The sequence below is a fragment of the Convolutriloba macropyga genome, chromosome 12 (assembly GCF_964194025.1).
Source record: "Convolutriloba macropyga chromosome 12, txConMacr16.3, whole genome shotgun sequence".
NCBI classification, from domain to species: domain Eukaryota; kingdom Metazoa; phylum Xenacoelomorpha; order Acoela; family Convolutidae; genus Convolutriloba; species Convolutriloba macropyga.
Window position 1 is genome coordinate 22477237 of NC_134479.1, and position 23165 is coordinate 22500401.

At 37.1% G+C, this 23165-nt stretch overlaps 1 protein-coding gene across 9 annotated transcripts in view; it reads right to left on the reverse strand.

Annotated features, from left to right (window-relative positions):
• LOC142351019 (uncharacterized) overlaps positions 1-23165 on the reverse strand; it is a 179842-nt gene that overhangs the window by 44070 nt on the left and 112607 nt on the right. For 7 of the 9 annotated variants that reach the window (XM_075403072.1, XM_075403071.1, XM_075403069.1 and 4 more), the window contains 2 exons: positions 5610-5766; positions 4829-4980 (listed from right to left, as the gene is read on the reverse strand). In XM_075403072.1, coding sequence (XP_075259187.1) covers positions 4829-4980; positions 5610-5766 — 309 coding nt within the window. Of the gene's footprint in view, positions 1-4828; positions 4981-5609; positions 5767-6991; positions 7175-7506; positions 8582-19871; positions 19892-20445; positions 21502-23165 lie in introns of those variants that run through there. The other 2 variants (XM_075403076.1, XM_075403073.1) reach the window with 2 other exon arrangements.

Genomic DNA, 23165 nt, shown 5'->3' on the forward strand with positions numbered 1-23165 from the left:
CGTCTCCAGACCAGTCTGCATCACTTTCCCCCACTAAATCATAACTAGCCTCTTTTGTGTAAGTAAGTTTTAAACCTTTTGAACCTTGAAGATATCGCAGAAGTCGTTTTCCGCACATCCAGTGTTGATTGGTAGGTGCATTCATGTGTCTGGACAGAATGTTGACTGTGAACATGATGTCTGGCCTCGTCTGTTTGGCCAGATACAGAAGTGATCCAACCAAGCTTCTGTAGATCCTCTGGTCCATTTCTTCGTCTCCGTTCTGTGCTGTCTGAAGTTTCAAATTCAAATCAGCTGGAGTTCTTGAGGGTTTGCATTGATCCATTTGAAACCGCTCAAGCATTGTTTCTATGTAGCGTTCTTGGTCGACTGTGACTTTGCCCTCTTCTCGTCTGATTCTTAGACCCAGAAACCAGTGTAGTCTCCCTCTGTCTTCCATGTGAAAGGTTGCTTCTCGTGCCTTCTTGACATCAGAGACCACTGTCATACTTCTTGATGCTAATATGATGTCGTCAACCCAGACCAAGATGAAGGTGTGATCCTCTGCCTCTGATCTTGCAAACAAGCAGTGATCGTTCCTGCTTCTGGTGAACCCCTGTCTCAGTAGGAAGTTTGCCAGCTCTTTGTACCAGTTGTTAGCAGCCTGTTTCAAACCATAAATTGATTTATTTAGTCGACATACTAACTTCTCCCCATCTGATCCGCGTTTTACAAACTCCTGTGGCTGTTCCAGATACACTTCTTCCTCGATTGGTGAGTGCAGGAAAGCAGTCTTGACATCAAATTGGTGCATCACATGGCCTTGCTTCGCTGATAGCTGAAGTAGAGTCCTGAATGTCTCTGGCTTACAGGTAGGCGCAAAAGTCTCAAAGTAGTCCAGTCCTTCCACTTGTTTGAAGCCTTTCGCCACATAGCGCGCTTTGTATTTGTCCACTTGACCACTGGGTCCCAATTTCACTTTGTAAACCCATTTGCCCGGTATGACGTCCCTGTCTGTGGGTGGTCTCACTAGGTTCCAAGTCTCGTTGTCTTGGAGTGCCTTGACCTCGTCCTTCATTGCCCGGTGCCACTGGTCCCAATCGTCACCTTGCTTGGCTTCGTAGACTGTCTTGGGTTCCACATAGTCGCCCTCAGTCACAGCAAGATGGGTCCTGACTTCTTCAAAAAATTGCGGAACATTCCTTGCTCGTGTCCCTCGTCTGGGCTCTGCTCTGTCCGCGTGTTCCAGTGCATCTTCATTGAAGCCAACTGTCACTAACTGTGAGAAGTCTTCTGTGTCACTGTCTTCCAGTGAATCTGAGTCTCTGTGACTCCCTCTTGTTGCAGTAGATCCTTCATCTAGTGCTGTTTCTCCAACATCCGAGGCCTCTTGTCTCAGTGTTGTTTCTTGAGTATTCACGCTCCCTGCGTCATGGCACTCCTCCTTTATTGCAGTAGATGTGTCCTGTCGTTCTCTGTTGTCATTGTCTTGATGACCATCATCTGAGTGCCAGATTCCCAGTTCCGACCCATCATCTAGTAGGTCAGCCGTTTCTTTGTTGTCAGGGATTGAGCCCACTTCAGACTCCTTGATGATCACATCTCGAACTGCCATCACCTTGCATGTGTTGGGTATGTACACCAGGTATCCGTTTTCTCCTTCAGTGTAACCCACAAACTTTCCTTCCAGTGCCTTGGGTTCAAGTTTGCTGACTTCTCTGTCCCTCTTCCTCATGAAGACTGTGCAACCAAAAATAGATAATTTACTAATTGGAAGCTTAGGTTTTATACCTCTCATCAGCTCTGCTGGGCATTTTTCTTCTCCTCGTCTCACAACCAAGTTTCTGATCCTTGCTGCATGAAGAATTGCTGCTCCCCACATCATCTTTGGAAGTCCTGAGTCAATGAGCAAACATCTTGCCATCTCCAGCAGTGTCCTGTTGCACCTCTCAGCTAACCCATTCTGTTGTGGCGTCTCTGGTATGGTCTTCTCCTGTAGAATGCCTGCATCTAAGCAGTACGTCTCGAACTGCTCTGAGAGAAGCTCCTTCGCATTGTCTTGCCTCAGCTTCTTGGGCGTCCCCACACTGAGAACAAATTTCTTCAGGCTGGCCAGTGCTTCACTCTTTGCCTTAAGCAAGTCCACAAACACAAACTTCGTGTACTGGTCTGCAAACACAATGCAGAACCGGAACCCTGACAGTGACTCTACTCTGAAAGGTCCCATCACGTCTGTGAACACCCTCTCCAGCTTCTCTTCTGCTTGGGTCTCTGCCACTCTTGGTACTGGAGTCTTTGTGATCTTGGCCAATGCACACACTTTGCATACATCATCGAGTTCCCCCACTGTCTCTGGTGCATTCCTGACCACATCCGCTTGATTCAAATGACCCAATCGTCTGTGCCACTTCCTTGCAATGTCAAGTTTCACGCTGTTGGAACTCATCTTGAATTCTAGAACGCTGCAGGGTAAGTAAAACAAATTATTTTCTTGTGTTAGTTTTACCCGAGTTCCCTTCTGGAGTTTCATGCAGCTGTTTCCTCTCTCGAAAGTGAAGCTATGTCCCCACTCCGTGCATCTTGAGACTGATAGGAGGTTTGAAGAATAGTCCGGCACACACAGAACATTTTTGAGTTCGCATTGGAATTCCCCTTTGTTTGAGGGTATGCTGATCCTCACACAGCCTCTGCCCACCACTCTGGAAGCCTCTCCGTTGGGATTTCTTACCACTGATTGAATGGGCACAAAGTCCAGAAACGCATCGATGTTCGTCACTATGTGATCTGTACAAACACTGTCCACTAGCATGCCTGCTGTCTTCCACTGGGTAAGAGCTGCCCAGCATTCCTCGTCTGGTGTAGCCAATGTTGGACCCATTGCCACTGACTCATGTTTGCCTCCATCTCTTTGTCTCTTGCATGCCCTGTCTAGGTGACCCTTCTCACCACACTTGCTGCATTGTGCTGTCTCCTTCCTCCTGCAGTCCTTGGCAAAGTGTCCAGGGATCCCACACACAAAGCAGTTTCCTTTCTTGGGTCCCTTCTTGAAGTCACGCTTCACTGCCAGTGCCACTGAACCACTTTGTCCCTTGTGTCTCTGCACCGTGCTCTCATGAAAGTTCTGCAGCCTTTTCCTCAACTCTGTGAAGTTCATTGCCGGGTTGAAGCTTTCCTGTATAACAAAACTTTCATACCTCATTGGCAGACCATTGAGGACCAAGGCGTTGAAAAGGGTCTCTGAGACTGCTTCCCCTGCTTCTTGTAGCCTTGTGAGCAACTCCTGTCCTCTGATGAAGAAGCTGTCCAAATCCTCAGAATCCTCGAGCTGCAGTCGAGCAAGCTGTGCCACTAAAGTCACCACTGTCGGCGTCTCCACACTCTGAAATCTCTCTTGCAAAAGCTTCCAAGCCTTTGCTCCATCTCCAATGCCGTCATCTCCCACACAGTCATGTCTCATCAGCATGAGGGTTGTTGCATCTAGAGTCAGTGCCAGATGGCACCACACATTGTTCCGTTTCTCCTTGATGTCTGCAACTTCCTTCTCATATGCATCCTTCAGCACCTTGTGGTTCTTCTTTTCATCATTGGTTGCCCCATTGGCCAGTGGCGCAGGCTCATTGGGTTGCTCCTCTGTCCCCAGTAGTGATTTGTAGAGTCCCTTCGTCTGCATCATCGCCACAAATCTTGTGCTCCAGATTGGAAAGTCCTGTGCCTTTCCTGTGTAGGTCAGCAGCTTCACTGTCTGTTGATCCATTGAAGTTTGAGCAGGCAAAACAGTTGTGAAAAGAAAAGGTACTGAGCAGAAAAGGATTATGACTGTCAACAACAAATTAGTTTTGTTTTGGAAATTAATTTTATGACTTAAAAAATTGCTGGGCCCATAACCTGTTGGGTTATGGACTTTCGCAAGCGGAATAAAAAGCGTTTTTAACTAAGTAAAAGAATTAATTTCTCAAAAATGAGAGAATAACAAAATGATATTTTACAGTAGAATTTAGAGATTTACAGGAGAGATCTGATTATTAGATCAAGATGGTGACTTGAATTTGGGGATGAAAAAGGACTCAAAAATCAGCTGTATATATACCCATTATCAGTGTGAAAAAGTCAAGATACAAAACTAATCTTAGCACCGTGATTTATAGTGGGGGTCGCAAGGGTTACCCAATATGGTTTGCTTCTGCAAATCAGTCGCAAAGGGAACCATAAATGGAATGCATTTGCACTTTTCTAAGAATTCATTCACACTTCCGGAGATATCATCATCATTTAATACGTGCTGGGAAGATTTTACATCAATTAATCTAACTCTAATAATAGTTATCTAGATTCACCAATTTGAACCGAATATTGATTCTCAGCACCATTTCTTGACGATTCATTTATATAATTTCTTTGATCAAAATCAAATTGCTTGTCTTTCTAATCTGGTAAGTCAAACTTTCTTTCTAATTCTCACTAAGTTTAAGACTATAGTTTGATCGAAATTCTAACAGCAAACGAATATCGAGAACCATATTGGTACAATATATTAATTTTTGTCCAAAACAAAAGCAATAATTTGTACATTTACCCTACACTCCCATTATTGGCATGGCATTTTATGTGTCTTTGGAATTCAAGTGTTCTTTTTTAACCCATTAGCATTAACACTCTAAGGCATTAACAGTCAAATCGAACTATGTCTTCTGGTTTTTACACTTTTTCTGGGCGGCTTAAAGATGAGTTTGTTCTGTAAAGACGAGCTTGTTCACTCATCAAGAAGAGTGCGCAAAATAAAGACAACTTTAAACAACTTTTTTATGGAAAGAGCAGTCCAAAGTAGGTGCATGACCTAGCTCGTTCATACCTGATTCATCGTTTTCAAGGTCATCCTCGTCATCATCTAAATCGTCATCCTCTTCGTCTCCGTTGTCGTTGTCGAATCCGTCGTCAGAGACGCTCCAAGAATCTCGCTCTCTGACGTCACTAGACTTGTCCTGTTGTTGCTGTTTTCGCTTCCTGAACATTGGCAACATCTGACTACTTACTAATAAATTGTTTACGGATCCGCATATTACAAAAGGTTACTTACATTATTTGATACAATTCACTTTTAAAAACCAGAAAAATCAAACCTTTGTTCGGCGGCTTTTTCTTAGCAAAATTTGCTTTCAGTTAATCATTTCTAGCATTTTTTCTGCGTTGAGAAGTCGAGGAGCCAAAAAGAGACGGCTTTAAAAGAAAGACATTATAGTGGTTCCTCAGACATTTCTATAATACAGGTTAACTAAACTTAGAAACTTATTAGGATTTCTCATTCATGCAACAGTTTCTCTCATCACAAAAAATCCCAATAATCAAAATATAAATATGAAAACTGTTGCTCTCATGACCTGTTTCGCAAAACCCAACACCAAAATAGCCAACAAAAGTTGAAGGTATCATAAAGACTAAATTTGCATTAGTCTATGTTTCTATGATCTAATAAAATCAAAGGTTTCCCATCCAAAGATTTTCTATGTCCAGAGAAAAAGCGGTAATGAACCATCGATGTACCACCGAATAACTTTCCATGAAACATCTAAGATCGATCGATCGCTGGGAGCCCAACCCGGTTGCGAGTAGCAAATAATTGTGAAATTACGAACTTCTTTTCTTTCCTGCCGGTGGAAGCGGAGAATGGAGGAATGGTGCCTCTGGTGAGGGAGTTGGTCTTGGAGGAGTTGGCACTAGACTTGTCCCCACTACCGGAACCTCCTCCAGCAACACCTCCTCCGGAATGGGAGAACAACTGTTTGATCTTCCCTGAAAACATATCCAATATCTGACAATGGTCAAATATGGTAAAAGTTAGATGATGAGTGAAGGATGGGATTGCGCAAGTTATAGATCAGTTACGATAATCTGATTCCAGATAATCTGAAGCTACAAATACACAGAACATTTGGTTGGTTAACTCATTATTGATTCAATTTCAGCAGGAACCGATTTGTGATCTAAATTGAAAATATGCAGCATTAACTAGAGAATTATTATTATTATTAAGTTCGTAAAGAGACAAAAGAGGCGCGATGAGAATAGAATTCTCGAATTCTGTTTCAGGTTGTGGAAGTTTTGACTGCACTTCAACATAAAAGATTTCGGATCTTTTCTGCTAGCGCCCCCCCCCCCCCCCCCCCCCCCCCCCAGCCTCATATAGCCGATAAATTTTGCACCCCCCAAAATCTAAGTTTTCGCGAATTGTAAGAGCGATATTTGAATTTCATTGAAACAAGAGTGTCTAGGTAGATTGAAGGCACTTTTAGAATAGTTTCCTTTAAAAAGTTTTAAAAATTCAAGCTCTATAGTAGCCGATAACACCAAAAATGATCTAATACAGAAATTTTTATTGATGCTTACGTTATATGCAACAAATTTTGGTTGAATACGTAATACTTTCAAACTATAGCTGTGCTAGCTTTTAGTAAATGCATATTGCTCATATATGTTCACGTATAAGATTACTTAGCTTTAACAATATGTTTACACATTTATAAATGGGGGTGCCTAACTAAGCGGGGGGGCGCTAGCAGAAAAGATCCAAGATTTCAAACACTGAAAAATCTTTAGTAATGATGAAAGCAATTTAGGGACGTTTGTGAATGCAAACGGATGATAACTTCAAGAAGATCATGATAAATTGCACCAGATAATAAATTTCCAGATAAAATCTGAGAATAGCAGACAATAGACGATCAGATATTGATTATGAGCCTATACTCCATTATCAGTTCAAAAAAGCGCACTAGTTTGTTGTTCTCACATGCTTATGAAAACAAAAACTCAATTCACGCGAGAACAAGTTGCAACATCTGCATCTGACGAAGAGAAAAAGACCCCCCCCCCCCCCCCCGAGATTACAAATATGACCATCTATCAATAATAATCAGTGCAGAAACGGTCGTTGGTTTGCTCTCACAGGCCTATGGAAGCACGAGGACAAGAAAACAGACTCGCAATTTCATGAAATTGATTAATATCTCTCCATTACCTCCAATTGTTTTCCGATATAACATTTCGGGCGTTTTCATGACTAGATTATTAAAACTGCCTGCGCGTCTATTGGGCGACGTTGCTTCTGCCAGATCTTCAAAAAGGATCTGTTGAGATGAGGGGTGTTTGTGTTGGTAAGACAGACTTAGACTGTTTGAACTGAAGTTGCTCCTTAGGTGACCTGTGACACGTGAACAATTGATGAACACGGCTGGAAATCGTGTATTGAAAATAAACTTTTAGGTTAAAAAAAATTCTCGGTGTTCTTAGTTGAAAATGATGGTTTACAAAAGATGTAAATTTCTTGAAAACTAACCAACCAAAGCTTGCGAAACAAGATAATAAACGAAATTTTTTTTTTCCAATTCTCAAGCTTCGATGCTATTAACTGTAAAACTTTAGTATTTTCAAAAAATCCAGTTTCATTCCAAAAAGACCACTTTTCAAAAAAATTACTAAAATTTCCCCCTCTGATTATTTTGTTCCTTCGTTTCCAGCCATGCCCATAGTGACTTTGAGATTGTTGTTTGTCCTCTGACAGTGACTTGTGCTTCGTGAAATGAGACGATATTGATATACTCGGCGGGGGTGTGCACATAGCCAATTCCGGTTTGACCGACTGATAACTGGACGAACGACTACTACTCATAATTTATTAACAAGTAATCAATAGACTGTAAACGCCAAAATTGATTTTAAGACTTAATCAGTCAACCTCAATTTGTCAACAAGCAGAAGTTGCCAAAAATTAAGTAAATAGGGAAAAGGTTTGGAAAAAAGCGATAATGAAATTAAGTTTTCTGTTATATTGAAAGGCCGAAGTGTGAGGTATTAAAGAAATAATTTTTAAATTAAACAAAAATTAAAGTTTTGAAAGTCGGGAAGTTGGCGATTTGAAGTAAAACATGTAGTTTAAGAAAAATTCGTCGTTATGTTGAAAGTAAAAAAAAAATCGAAAATGTTAGTCTTGACGAATTTCAGCAGCACTGTAATAACTAACTTCTCATTAATAGCCCTAATTGCGAAAAAACTAAATGTTCCTTATCGCGGTGGAAACATGCTATAAAACTGTCGATGTACACAAAATAAGACGAGTCTGTCACTCAAGCTATGTTAAATTATAGGTCAAAAACTGCTAAAATATTTTCTTGCTGACTTCATAAATATAAATACGATCAATATAATTCTTTCATACTTAAGTGCTTTTACTTGCTATTCAGTTTAAAATGAATATTTCCTTGCAAATAATGCTAAATAGCCATAAAACAATGTTCATGTGAACAAAATGAAGTTAAGCACGTACGGATACAACAAAATAATGCACTTTTCACGTCCACATATGAACAAAATTTTGGACAGTCACCACACGCTGTTGACAGTGGCAAAATGTAAACAGAATTCAAAAATGTAAACAAAAGTAAATAAACTCACAAAAAGGAGAGAAAATGAAAATTAACAAAGAGGGAAGAAGGGGAATAAATTGCAACAGGCATTACGTAAAATTTACGAACAAGTTGAGAAAAAATTCGCTTGAACACAGAAATTAGTTGCTCCAAAACATTCGTAGCTTTTCACTAGAAACAAGTTTTTTTACCTGGTCAGCAAGTTTTAATTAACGAAATTATTCCATTCGACTAGGCATCCGAACTGCCAAAAGTTGATACCAACACGGCGTAAAAACAAAGACAGACAAACCAGTGCTATAAAATTATTGATGCTATAACGTCAGGATGACAAAGAAATCTTTGATATTGCACTAAAAAGATGGATCAATGCTAGAGTATTGAAAGCAAAGCCAACTGGGATTCTTTTAACAATCTCTCCTTCTTCCGGTACCTAGTAGATTATCAACCCCCCCCCCCCCCCCCTCATTATCATTATGGATCTTTTTCGTTTGTCCCCCCACCCAATACGTTATGCTCCCCCAGTTACAGAGCACGAGCCATTACATAGTAAATCATTATGTAAAATATGGAACGTGCGTCTGGGGGCGCAAATAATATGCACCACTAAGATGGGGGGGATCCATTATTGTAAATATGTTCACTTGAGCCTACAGAAAAGAGAAGCTTACTCTCAGCGTTGCTACGGACTATTTGTTGTCCATGATCATGCCTCCCATGATCTATAGGATGCAGTTCGGAAATGGCGGGTCAGTTTTCCCCAAAGTCCTGAATAGCTCCCACCGACTTGTCGTTTGATCTCGATGTCAGCTTTATGTTCTTTTTCGGCTAAATGTAATGGGGTATTTAATTCAACTTAAAGCTTAAGATCCATTGATAAAAACGTGGTTAAAAAGATCACCCAACTGTATTTTTGTATACGATCAGATAGCTTGAAAACTTTAAACCCCAGAGTAAAAGCTTGACTTGCTCAGCAAACGTAAAAGCTTGTAAAAGCTCGACTTGACTTAACAAACACTTAGCTAGCGAGTAGGAGCGCTAGAGAACAAAAACATTTGAAAACCATTGGCTGTAATCGCCTGGCACAACAAATAGGCTTGCAAAATCATAGATACAAAATTCGAAACCATTACTGGCCCCTTCTGCAGACTAAATATACCCAGACCCTATCAGAATGTTAGGATCTTCCCCAGTCCCCCCAAGGCAAAGGGCTATTCTTTAACAGAATCAAAGCGAGCCACTTATTAACCAATCGGAGACGACTGCCAACTTTCACGCATGCGCATACTATATAAAACTAAATAGAATAAAATAAGCCATGGTCTGACAATTCGCCGAATTGGAATACAAAGCGACAATTTTTCCGACTGGTGTGTCGGTGGGCGCGCGTCGCCGGGATAATCGACCCGCAATTTCCCGGTTACATCCAACAGCGCACGAGCGGACCGCAATCACAATCAGCCGATATTCGGCTATCTGAACTGCAGGCCAGGTAACATTGTCAAAAAGTATAACACAGAAGGGTTCGCTTATCTACTAGGTACCAACAAGGGATAGTTACAAAGATCCAAATGTTCAAATTGACTAAAAAAGCAAGAAATTAGCATGTCACAGTAAGCTTTTGGCTTTACATCAGCAATTAAATTGATTTGAACAAATTTTGCCTCTAATGAATTCTGCTGACCGCATTTTAAACAGATTATAAAAACAAAGGCAGAAAAAGCTACTTATTTAGCGTTAAACTAGCTCACCATTCCCTTAAGAAAAATATGTCTGATATGCCATTACGTTTACAGGCAAATTTTCACCTGAAAAGTGAAAATTACACAAAAGCAGCTCAAAAAGTATTCATCTTAGAGACTGAAAACAGTACTAAAATGTTCCTCAAATAGCAGGGATTGATTCATTATCGGATGAAAAACAAGTAAAATTTTTTCTTTAATTGAAAATATAAAATTTAAAACCTGAGTTGTGATAGTCAACTGTTTAAAAAAATGCGCATAAATCTGGGACAAAACATCTTCGTCCAACGTTTATTACAATGATTTGCTATATTGCACATACAAGAATGCAAGTAACAAACAAAAAGTTTCAAAAGATAAAGAATTGGTCACCTATTTTACATTATTCTTGCTCTTTTATTTATATAAAAAATTTAATCGGCGTTTGAAAGTACAGTCATCATAACAATGGGTAACAAAATTTTGCATGCTGCAGTAAAAATGGTACCAATGTTGTGAAATTAAGATCAATTAAGAGACCAAAAGCCAGCCAGCTAAATTTTAAATAGATTACGCGCCTTGCATTTTTGTGTTGCTTCAATGATATATATTAGCAATAGCAAGTTTAAGGAACTTAATATGGTTCAATTGAAGATGAAATAAGTCTTATGACTGTGAAAAATTCAAAAGCACAAAAGAATGATCGATAGCGTAAGAAAAACCTTCTAATAATACCACAATTTTTTTAAATCAAATTATTTTGTAGACCGTTTCAGGGAGACAAAAAAGTTAAACATAAAAAGAAAACGCACTTATATATCAATTCAATTTAATATTAATTTACTCAAAGAAAAAAATCGGCGTCAACTCAACTTTTCAAAGGATATGCACTCATAATTTATAAAAAGCAATCACAAACAGCAAATATTAAAATTCAGCAGGAAATAGACTAAGAAGACTACTCTAAAGTAGCAATCTCTTTAGGGTACCATAAATATAAAACTGAAAATTGGACATATAGTGCTACGGATAAAATACACAGGAGTAAAATAGATAGGTTCTTGATTCCCCAATAAAAGTGGGAAAACTCAAACGACTAATACAATTGTAGGGCACTTTACCGAAATGGAGCTATATTAGTACACCTATGTACACATAATTCGATTCCAAAAGGGAACAAAATTGATCTCAATTAAGGCTTATTGATAGAAAACAGTTAGGCAGCCCCTGGCAAAAATGAAATTTTCGATTAAAAATTGAGTGAAAATGACGCAACTTATTCAACCAAGGTAATTTGAAATTTTTCGCAAGTTTTAGCCAAGAAATTCAAGAACTTTGAAAAGGAAATTTTGGATATTTTTCGTTTGTGACCCCCCCCCCCCTCCCCAGTGCGTTATGCACCCCCAGTTACAGCACGTGCCATTACACAGTAAATCATTATGTAAAAATATGGCACGTGCTCCAGGGGGTGCAAATAATATGCACCCAATAAGCTGTGGGGGGGGGGGGGGGCAGGGAAAAGATCCTAAATTTTTAGCAATAAATTTAAATCGCTTTTTTAAATTTCTGTTTTCACCCAGTTTTTCAAGCGCAGCAAGAGCATTGTTGATAATATGAGAGTTCGGCTAAATGGAATTTCCCACTCCAGTCGCAGACTAGAACTAATAACTGAACTATTTATAGTTGTCCACGGTTGGCCAAACTGTAAACAAATAATCAGCCAGGATTCAGGAAACCTGAAGAAAATTTGCCGTGCACTTTCTAATACTTCTTAAAAATGGTTATGGGCTATGTACGCCTAACACATAAACGTTTCAAGTCAATATCTCATTTTAATAAAATCGAATTGTATAATGTTTCACTATTTTTAAAATTAGATTTCCTGGAGAATTTTTAGTGTGGAAAATCGATTTTTGGAAAAAAAACGGCGCATGATTTTTATCCAAAATTTTTGAAAGGCTCTAAAGTACGGATGAGATTTGAAACCAATTTCTGAAGTCTTTTATGAAAAACATAAACGTTTTTAATCAAAACTATATTATTCGCCCAGGAGAATTTCGCTTAAATCAAACTAGTTCTTAAAAACTCTTAAAAGCTTTCAAATAAGAACTCGGCCTACACAGAACATATGTTGAAAACATGTTCTCTAAGTGTTCATTTACCCTCAAATCTAGCCAGTGTTAAATTTCTAGTGAAGCGTGAACAAAATATTTCATATACTCAAATAGTTTCGTAACCAAAACCCAAAGTTGATTGGGTAATAAAAAAGCAATAAAAATTCCTTGAAATTGGATCTATGCGGATTAAAACATCAAATTTTGTTAAACTTAACCAAGGTTGGAATAATTATCATTTATGAAACATGACTTGAAAGTCAATACATTCAATCTTCAGAATTCGCCAACAACTAATAGATAAATGCTGGATATATCTGACATTCCTCCTAAACGAGAAGCTGATAAAAAATAATCTTTTCGCAATTATTCTTGTTTTAAATTTAAAACGATGCCGAAATATTCTATCGTTCATTGAAGAAAAGTAGCATAAGTACAAAGCATTCTGTAGAAAACATTTTCCTCGCACAAAATAAATATAAAGACGAGTTTCTGCAGAACAAATTGTGCAAAATCATACCCCACATTTTATTGAAGGGCTAATTCTCCCCGTTGAAAGTGAAAGGTTTGATAAAACTGTAGAATATCTTGAAAGTATCATCGAGAGTAAGAACGCATTGATGACAAGACATAAAAAAAATTCGGAATTAAAAACATTAAGTCCCTTCATTCTGGCATACAGTGATATTGGGCAGAAACTGTAAAATCTCTCTTTCTCTGTGATTGGTGACTCCAGGTTTAAGCGTATATGAGTTCAATTTATAGATCGTAATGTTTATAGCGATAACTGTTGCGATTTCTTAACAAATTGTCTGTGAGCAGTAAATGATTGCTAATTTTTTTCCTTCCAACTTTTTTCCTTATAGGCGCTCAACTGTTTCAATAATTGGTTTTAATCAACTCCTGTTGCATAAACATAAACCGACGAATGTCGGAAGAATTGCTCTTGAACGACGGGCGAGTAGAAAATTTTTTGACCAAGCCGAGATTAGAACCATTGACCTCCGGATCCCTACTCAAATGCACTGCCAACTGGGCCCTTAATTTTCAAATGCTGCAACCAATTTATATTAGCAATAAGCTTTACGTCGGAGTGAGAGCAAAGGAGATCACTAAAAAAAGAAGAACGAAAGCGTGAGAAAAGTCAAAGAATGTTCTAGAAGAAAAGCGCAAAATGGTCAAGCGAAAATTTTGCATAAAAAAGACCAACACGTTTACAATAACTGCTATGAACTTCGTTCAAGAGCAATTAACAACAGTTGCATAACATAAATGACACGTTAACGCCCAACTAACACTACGAAATCAGCGTCGAATTTAACGTTTATATTCGCCTCCGTTACTATATAAACAGTGGTGATAAAATAGTTTGATAAACTCATTGTTTAGTCACGGCATCAGTGTGATAAAGTTATGCAACAGTTCTAATCTCAACAATATTTATTAAAAACAATACCAATGGTAAAAAAAACCGCGTGGTCGAGTTGAAAACCGTTCATGATTACAATCGATAAGTTTTCCAAGAGATAACCTAATAATTTATTTCTGGATTAATGTGAGTTTTTCCGAATTAGATAAAATGCACCGGGAATAAATTATACATAAATTTGGTAGCAATAACTCAACTGTCAAAATAATCAACAAATATCAAATCAAAAAATCTTTGAAAAAAACCAAAAAAACTCGAGAAGCGGCAGATCTATAAACTATCTTTATGAAAGGTATTCGAAAACTTTAAAATTGAAAAACTGGGTTTTAGAAAAAACATTGAAGACTGAGCACTGTAGATGAACTTGAATAGATTCAAATAGATCCACGATACCAATTAAATTCCTATGACCTCATTAGGCTCATCAGAGACATTACAAATTGCACAATTAAAATCAACTTTAAAATTCTGACAGCTCCATTAAAATATTTGTTTAAGCTTATTAATACTGAACAGAAAAAAACTTAAATTCCATTATATACTTTTTGAATTATGATAAACAACTCGGTAGTGCAAATTAGTTATTTCTTCAATTAACTTAATTAAATTACAATGTATTACAATGTATCAAATTACAATCTTATAATGTCTCTCATGGTAAACAATCATTTTAATTGTGCAAACCCAGCAAATCAAACATAATGAAACATTACAAATCCATCCATGAAAATTTCTACCCAATCAAGGATCCAGCTAACATTTTTGCGAGCAGATTTTGAACAACGGTTTGAAACATTTTCAAGAAGGCAACAATTTGAACCAACTTTTAAAACCTAAAACCTCTCAGAAAAAATAACCGGTCAAAATATTTAAGGTAACTGAAACAGGGAAGAAAAAACGGTCAAACCGATAATGTAAACGTTTAAAGTAGTTAAGGAACAGTAGTACAAATGACCGTTTAATTACATTCGCGTTTACTCAAAAATCAGCAGTCTAGTAAAAATAAAAGAACACAATAATTTGGGAAGCGTTAATAACAACAATCTTGACAAGATACAAAAGAACATTTGAACACCTAAGTACTCCTGCCTAACTTACATAAAAGCGAGCACCTATTATATTAACGCATGTCTAAATCTTTCCATAGTTCTACAGGGAAAGGATGAATAAAAGGGATAAACGGATAAATAAAAACGCGCTTTATGTGGAAGCAATACACATATACACTACACACACAGGAAACCAAGACTCTATGTAATGGCTTAGAATTAGATTGGTGCATTTTACCTGACTTAATGGAGGGGTGGGGGGGGGGGAGTGAAGGAGAGGAAAATATGGGGTGTATATGGAGTTGAAGGATAAATATTTCCGTCACGAGGGATGTAGGGGCGGTTCAGCCCAGTTACGTACCCAGTTGGGTTAATTTCTACCGGTATTATCAGAAAGAAAAAAAGTTGAAATATTTGATCTCCCATGGACGAATGAAAGATCAGCATAAAAGTTGACTAAAAAAGGACCAATAACTTACCTTTACCCCCTTCGTTATAAAGACAAACGTCAGTCGACAAAATGTTCATTTGAAGCAAAAATTTTTTGCGCTACCTGAAGCAGCTTGTTCACAAAATGATTTATTTGGAAGCAAGTAAGCTAAATATGTAATTGATCAAATTATTAAGAAACGATTATAACTATTACCAGCAGAACAAAAAACCAAAAACATTTTTCTTGCAATTGTCTACAATTTCAAAATTTAACCAGTTGTTTAATGCTAATCTTGGTTCCCAGCCGATCATTGTTATTATTATTATCAGTTTAGTTCGAATCAACAGTTCAATTCGTTTTTCAATAACTACTTTAAAAAAATACGCGCAACAAAATAAGCATTTTTGTCACGTAGTTTCGTCCAAATATCCATTCGACAGTCTGAACACTAAATCTGTTCAAACTTGCCCTAGATATTTCCCTTGTTCCCACTTCAAACAGATTATTTTGCCTGTTTCAAAGCAGCATTTGATGGAATACAAATTTCACCAGGTATTTTGAAAAAATCTGCATTGCTCGGTAAGGCACTGAACCATAACAGTTTTTCCCTTTATTCTGGTCGCCTGTATTACCTGAACTTAATTGCGTTACTTTGTTTTATTCCACGCTGGAAAAATTTTGTTCCCAAGGGATTTATAGATTTTTTGTACGTGCAGTAACGTTTTTCCGTTTTCCGATGGTCGTTCCAATTTTTCTCTTTTTTGTTGTTGGTGGAGGAGGTGAGGGGGGGGGGGTGTGTTGTTAGATTTTATCCATATGTTTCGAAAATTAGCTGCTTAATTTTGAAATATTCGATGCAATTTAATAGTTTTTCCCATTTCCACAATCACACCATCAAATGAAATTACCTCAGCCGCCAAAAAAATCTAATTCGAAAAGTCTGTGCATTCAATTTCCACGATGAGCTAAGCTTTGTGAAAGTATGGGAATATTTCGTTTTGCATCAGCTGCAAAATTGCACAAATACGGACTGATTGCAAATTTGCAACGTCACTAAATGAAGTGAAATAAGTTTATCCGGATTTTAAATTACAAAAAATTTCCGACACATCAAAACTCTGCTATACAAAAGACGAAAAAGCGTTACATGTGCAAAGCTGGCAAAAAATGAACATGTAAATTGCAAGTTTTTCATGAACTCCCACCCATTAACTTGTTAACCTAGAAAATTTTCAGTTAATTAGACAATTTCGTAAATTAATTTTTGTCTATCAATTGTACATTATCAGATTTTTGGCGTAATCTGGCTATGAATTGACCGTGCTTTTTATTCATGAGAACGAATCAGAGACAAGAAATTACAAAAATTGGGGGTCCAAATACATGTAACCCTTAGGGTTCAGCTATCACGATATAACTTAGACAGATAGAAATGTTGAAAAGAACTAAGGAGGTTGCAACCCACATTGTGTAAACCTTAGCTGTCCCCGGGGCTCACAGTCGGACTAGCAAGCAAAAAGGTGTCTGATTAGAAGAGATAAGTTGGCTGGTCTATATCTTCGGGCAATTGTTTCAAGAATGCGACAGACGTGAAAAAGTGGCCTTCCATAAACCAATATGTGAACAATTTGAAGTTAACAAGGTTAAAAGAACAACTAAAGGTAAATTGTAATCAAGATAGTCTTGATGCACCGCAAAGAACAGTAAAAATGGTAAACAAAAAACACTTGTTTCAAAAAATATTTTTAGCTTTTGTTCATATAATTTTGATTCATTGATCAATTTAACTTTTCCAGGTAGATAACGAAAAAGCTTTCGATATCTTAACAGCGAAAAGAATTTGTCAGTAATTCGGTTAAATTCAGTTGACGCCTCGGATTGGAGTGTCCACCGTAAAAAAATGGCAAAGAGCGGAAAAATCGTTTATATGTCCATTCAGTACATGTTGGCAATATGGGTAATCAGTTAAGCTTTAGCAGCTCAGCAGAAAACTATCTAAAATTAGTCGTTCTGAAAACCAACAGAAGCAGCAACAGTTTGATCATAACGCAAAAAAAATGAAAAACTGTTGTTGTTGTTGTTACTTAGCGCTCTAACTATAGTTTGGAAATTCATTTCCCAGACAGTCGACGACAACCAAGCTAATTTAATACCTGCATGAACTCTTCAATTACTTGGACTCGAATTGCCCGTACCTCAATACATTCTATTCAAATTTTCAGAAAACCTTGGAGAAAGTGTGACAAACATTTTTTTTCGAAACGCTACGAAGCTACCTCACATGTAAAAAACCACCAGCAAGAATAAATGGAACCATCTCAGATGAGTGAGTTAGATGTCTTCAGCGGCATTCCTCAGGGCTCCATCTTGAGGTCGCTTTTCGTTTTTCCTACTAGTCCTCATAAACGACTTACCGTCCCGAATCATGTCAAAATCATTGCGCTACGCGGAGGATAACAAAATCAATGGAGCCCACCCCGTGATTCTAAACATTGATGTATGAAAATTTTGCCTTGGTGTGAACAAAACCTCATGTCCACGAATAAACTGCTCCGTATAAAATAAAGCGCGCAAGTTGCATTACCAATTTATAGTTTCGAGACAACAAAGGTAATGAAAGATCTAGGTCTCCGTTCCTTGTAACCGATACATTATCCTGGATTGTGCATGCCTTGAAGCGAACCAAAAAACCCCTGAATTCTGTTCCTCTTAAAGCGGAACCTCTCCAAGCAAAGTTCAATACTAAAAAGAACGTATTTCTCTGTTAAGTTGCGCCAAATCTTAGTTACGATTAAGTTTTATGGAAGCCAGCGAAATTATGCGGAAGCCAGCGAAAGCCAGGGAACTAGATCTGACAACTAGTTTAGACATTCTTCCTATGTCCTCGTACCAAGAACTTTAAGTTGTCTTGTTCTTAGCAAATAAAGTAACAGAGAAAGTGGAAATTGACTGGCAAACCGATGTACCTAATATTGCAGCCGCAAATCAAAAAGTACGAGTAACCAAAAACTTTGCTTTGCAGACAATTGTGACCAACGAAATGCGACCCGCTCGGATTACTGGTCTCGAGCTCGCATTCTTGTCAACCTACTAAATGATCACTCCAAATATGAAATTCTTTTCGATCCACATCACAAAATCAAATTACTGGGTTTATACAAATTCGTCTTCAGAAGTCAATACAACAAATCGGGCGCATGCATCTGCCGAATTTTATGAGGAATTAAGAAATTTATTTTCAATTACTTGAAAAATGATTTTTAAATCTTCAATAATTGGGCTTTAAGCGAACCCTTGGATATCTTATCCTTAATCGTTTGTTGTTATCATTAATATTATTCGTAAACTAGCGCAAATTATAATAGCGGGCTTAAACTCTGAATGAACACAATTTCCATCGCATGAAAATTAAGATGTCAAGCGTAAAACACGACTCTAAAAGCCAAATCACTCACGCATGCGAAAGAATGCTCCAGCATAAAAACGGTACAGCAACCTTTCTTGAGTCCCCGATACAGAGCACGTGCATTTACACAGTAAATCCCTATGCAAAAATATTGCACTTGCGTCTGTGTGTGAAAATAATTTGCACCCACTAAAATGGCGGGGCGGAAATGATCCCAAGGTTGTTTTCACAAGCCTTTCTGAAGACAAGTTCAGTGGTTCAAAAGATTTTTAAAGACTTTGAGTAAAAATATCATTATTTTTGCATTTAAACGGGATGACATAACAACATAACATTTACGATAAACTTTCTATTTCGTTTGTTTCTAAAACACTGAAAATGGGGATATTTTTGGCAAAAAATAAAGAATTCTAAATTATTATTAAAGATTGACAAAAGAATGCTCCTAAATGAGCAATTAGACTTGTTATGAACCACACAATTACAAAGTTATGAAACGAAATTTTTCATAATGTCACATTTATTGAGACAAAGATGAGATACAGCTGCGCAGCACGACAGATTCGCCATCATATAATTGCTTATACTCGCTTTCTCTCTTAAAACAATCACATTTCTCTATCTCTATGGAAATACCACAGACGGTGTCAGGAGAGTTTTCCCAATTCCAGTATACCCAACGCCATTATACTCCGTGCCATTAATTATACGCAACCTGCCATTTTACCTAATGATGTTTTTTCCAGAGGCAATTTCGTTTAACCTTATTGTTAAAATTACCAGAACGGCTGGTTAGCATAATAATTTCTAAGGGCCATGGCCATGCCTCAGCGACCCGGGGGACTTGATATGGAGCTATCACAACCGAACATGGAATTAAAGTATCCGCTAAAGTATGTTAAAACGTCCTTGTAATAGCGACTGCAATAATTCAGTAATCGAATTATTGAACGAAAAGATCAAAGCTCATTGGTAAATTGACATTGGGTTTTTTGGCATTGGGTATAATGGCGCTGGGTAAAATGGAATTCGTTAAATTGTCACGTAACCACCCCAGGCATCTGATCACTGCGAACAGCCGATATTTATATATGATCAATTGCAGATAAAATATTGATCTGCTAAATAATGTCTATCTAATGCAACCGATGATAATCAAAACGTTGGCCAATGAATGCGATGAATGCGACAAACGAACGTATCTTAAACGTCAACTTATTCGGGTTCAGTTTCATCTCCGATATGATCAAATGGCCAGACAGTTATGGCAATGAGGTCAATGAACAAATTGTGAACCCAATTATCAGAGAGTGCTCAACGTACCTTTTCCTTTACTCCCAATCCTGAATATAAACAGTCAGAGCTCTTAGAAAGAAAGTATGGTCACCTGTTTCATATCTCGACATTGACGTATCCCAACGTAGCTAAATTATACTTGATAAATGTTAAGATATGAACTTCAATAAGACAGAAACTGTTCCTCTGCAGTGAAATTTTGTTTCACACTTTAATGGCAAAGATTAATGGATGATTTTACCTCCTATAATTTGAAAACCAATGTGAAAAAATAAGTCGTTACTTTTCTATCAAAGAAATGCTATCAAACGGTCAAATTTTCCGAGACTCATTGAGAACTTTATCGGAAAAAATTACATGAACAACTGCTCATAAAAGGATATGTCTATCTATAACTGATATTTTAAAACCCGTAAATAGTTATTTTAATTATAACCGCTATCCCAACTCGGCAACAATCCCAAACCTCTACAATAGGCCATACTAGGTCTAACCAAAGCAAAAACACTACTAATTTTTGCAAAAGAAGGTGTATGCAAGCAAAAAAAATTCTTCATGAGGAAAAGGAACCGGATCCAGCAAAGTAATGAAAAACTCGTACTCTGTTAATCCCATCTTTGTGAACTCAAGAGTGGTCGGTGGAGAGATGTCCACTTTGGGGTTTGAAGACTTTTTGTGGCTGTTATGATGAGTCGGACTAGCAAAGAAGCTGTAATGCACTGTCGGTATATTATCCACAGACATAATTGCCCAAAGCTTGTTACCCTCTTCTGCAGAAATAAATTAGCCCCAAAAATTCGTCTTTTGCTTCTCAGATTTTTTATCCCAAATTCTTCGCCAAGGTTTTAAGTGGATGACTTTGGTGTCATACCAATTCTATTAAAAAGTAATGACAAATAGTAACAAACAATTTTAGCAATTGGGTTATATATAATCAAAGGGTTATATATAATCAAAGTTATATATAATCAATTGGGTTATATAATAAAAATATATAATTTTTAGCAATAATAATATATAAGCGACACCGAGTAGGGCGGCGTTTGGATTTTTGAATTGATTCTATAACTTCTGTAAGTTTAACATTGCTGGTATGCTATGCACAAGGTTGTAACAAAGCCATAGGAAGACAAATATTTCTAAATAATTGTTTACGAAACATTTTTTTGAATAAGTCATGACAAATTCGATAACTCTATCATTAATATATCTTCTTAATGTCAATAATTATTACTAATTAAATAAATTTTAAAAAACCAATTTGAATTGGAAACGGTTGAATAATAGCAATTTAAAAATAGCAATATCAATTAGAATAATAGCAATATCAATTAATCAATAACCGCTTAGAATTTCTGCTTAGGTTTTTCAGCTTCGGTTTTTGTCACTCTTTAAAAGTATTCGGCGTAAATACTGATTTTTTTTACCTGGTTAGAATGACGCAAGTCACTATCGACAAGTCAACACTAGCAAAAGTTTAAAACTTTGCACTGAAAGCCGAGAAACAAAATAAAATTGTAACATTTGTAATCTTTGATCAAACATTCCAAATAATAGTATGGACACACCAACGTTTCAGGAGCCGAAGTAAACAAATCAACAACTAATATGTCGATGAATCTCATTAAACATCACAAACTCAGCTATCAAATGATGAAGTTTGCTTTATTATCAAATGGAAGTTCAATAGACTGTCTATCGGCACTAGGTCACGTAATCGAAGATAACCATTTATGAAAACTATTAATTAAACGACAAGTAGCCAAATGTTGGTGTTCAACATCTGTTGGACAATAGATTGATCTTTATGTTGATTCAAATAACATACTCGATGTACAGAAAAGGAAAAATCCGCAATAAAAATCCCTAAATTCAACCAAAAAGTGAAGCTCTCAAATCCAGCAGAAAAAATCTAACCCTGCGAGTCAAAAATCTTAACGAACCAATCAACGCTTGTCGGTAGCAAAAGAACAGTTCAAATTTTGTAGAAACGGATTGATCTTAACATTGATTCAAATAAAAAACTCAATGATGCAGCAAAAATAGCAAAAATGACAAACCCGATTAGGAAAAGGATCTTTTGTGTTTTTGCCATCCCCCAGTCCTATAGAAACAGTCTGTTTGCACCCAAAAACGTGGTTTGGTCCTTCTAGATCCCTTATTTTAGAGATAATATATTGCCGGCACTGGCAGATGATTGGAAGGATTTATGATACCAGGTGCCAACAAAGTTAGTGTCATAAAGCTATTCCTCTGAAAGACGAGCAGAAAGTAGGAGAAACAAGCTAAGTAAAATCTAATTGCCAGGCCTGTCTAAATTTCAAAATTTTGCTGCATCATTAAATTAAAGATGCCCTTTGTGCATAATTGTATGTGTATGTGTAAATGTATGAAATGCAAACACAACGCAATAAAATTTATAATAGGCTGGCGGGGGGGGGGGGGGGGGGTGCAAATGGACGTGGCGGGAATATCAGAAAAGATCCTAGGGAAATTACCGAAATCCAACCAAAAAACGAAGAACAAATCCAGAAGCAAAAATTCACTCGCTGAGAGCCCACTATCGGAAGCATCATTTTTAAAATAAATGTTTGGCATTAAGGAATACTAAAGCGAAAATCCCATTCAATTACCTATAAAGTCAGTAAAACACTAGTTACGAAATTAACTTGTAGTCCAACGAGGACTCAGACAAACTGTAAAGTTCTAAGATTAGTGAGATGCTTTTGCCGAAACAAATAAAACAATGGAAGCAATGAAAACCAGTTGAATAATAAGTAAAATATGATCGAGGCGGTTGAAATAAATATTTGACTGAGCATTATATTATCTGGAAGATAACATCATACAGATACCTAATTTTAAAAGGCCGTCTGATTCATTTTAATAGCCAGCCTCAGAAAACACGGACAATCGATCTGTTTAACATCTGGACTAAGCATTTTAATTTTTACAAGAGAGCCAATAATTTTATTGAACGTTTGAGCCTAACTCAGTTTCAATAATCAGTTTTAAGAAGACTTCCCGATATGGGTAGTCATAATATCTTGGTCAACAGTGTAGAAAAAATATTTTGTTGTGCACAATATATTTCAATGAAAGACAAAAAACAGAAAAGGATCATTTACTGCTTGCAAAATTAAAATTGACTAAATTTTGATTGCAGTAGAAAGTAACTGTTACACTGAAGATTGCCAGTAAAATAACCATAAGTGATCTTTTTGACTTCAATTGTTTTTAACAACGAGTAAGAAGAACAAATTGGAGGCATTTTTAGATACGCAAGAAAGGCTCAAATTATAGATGAGATTATTTTAGCAC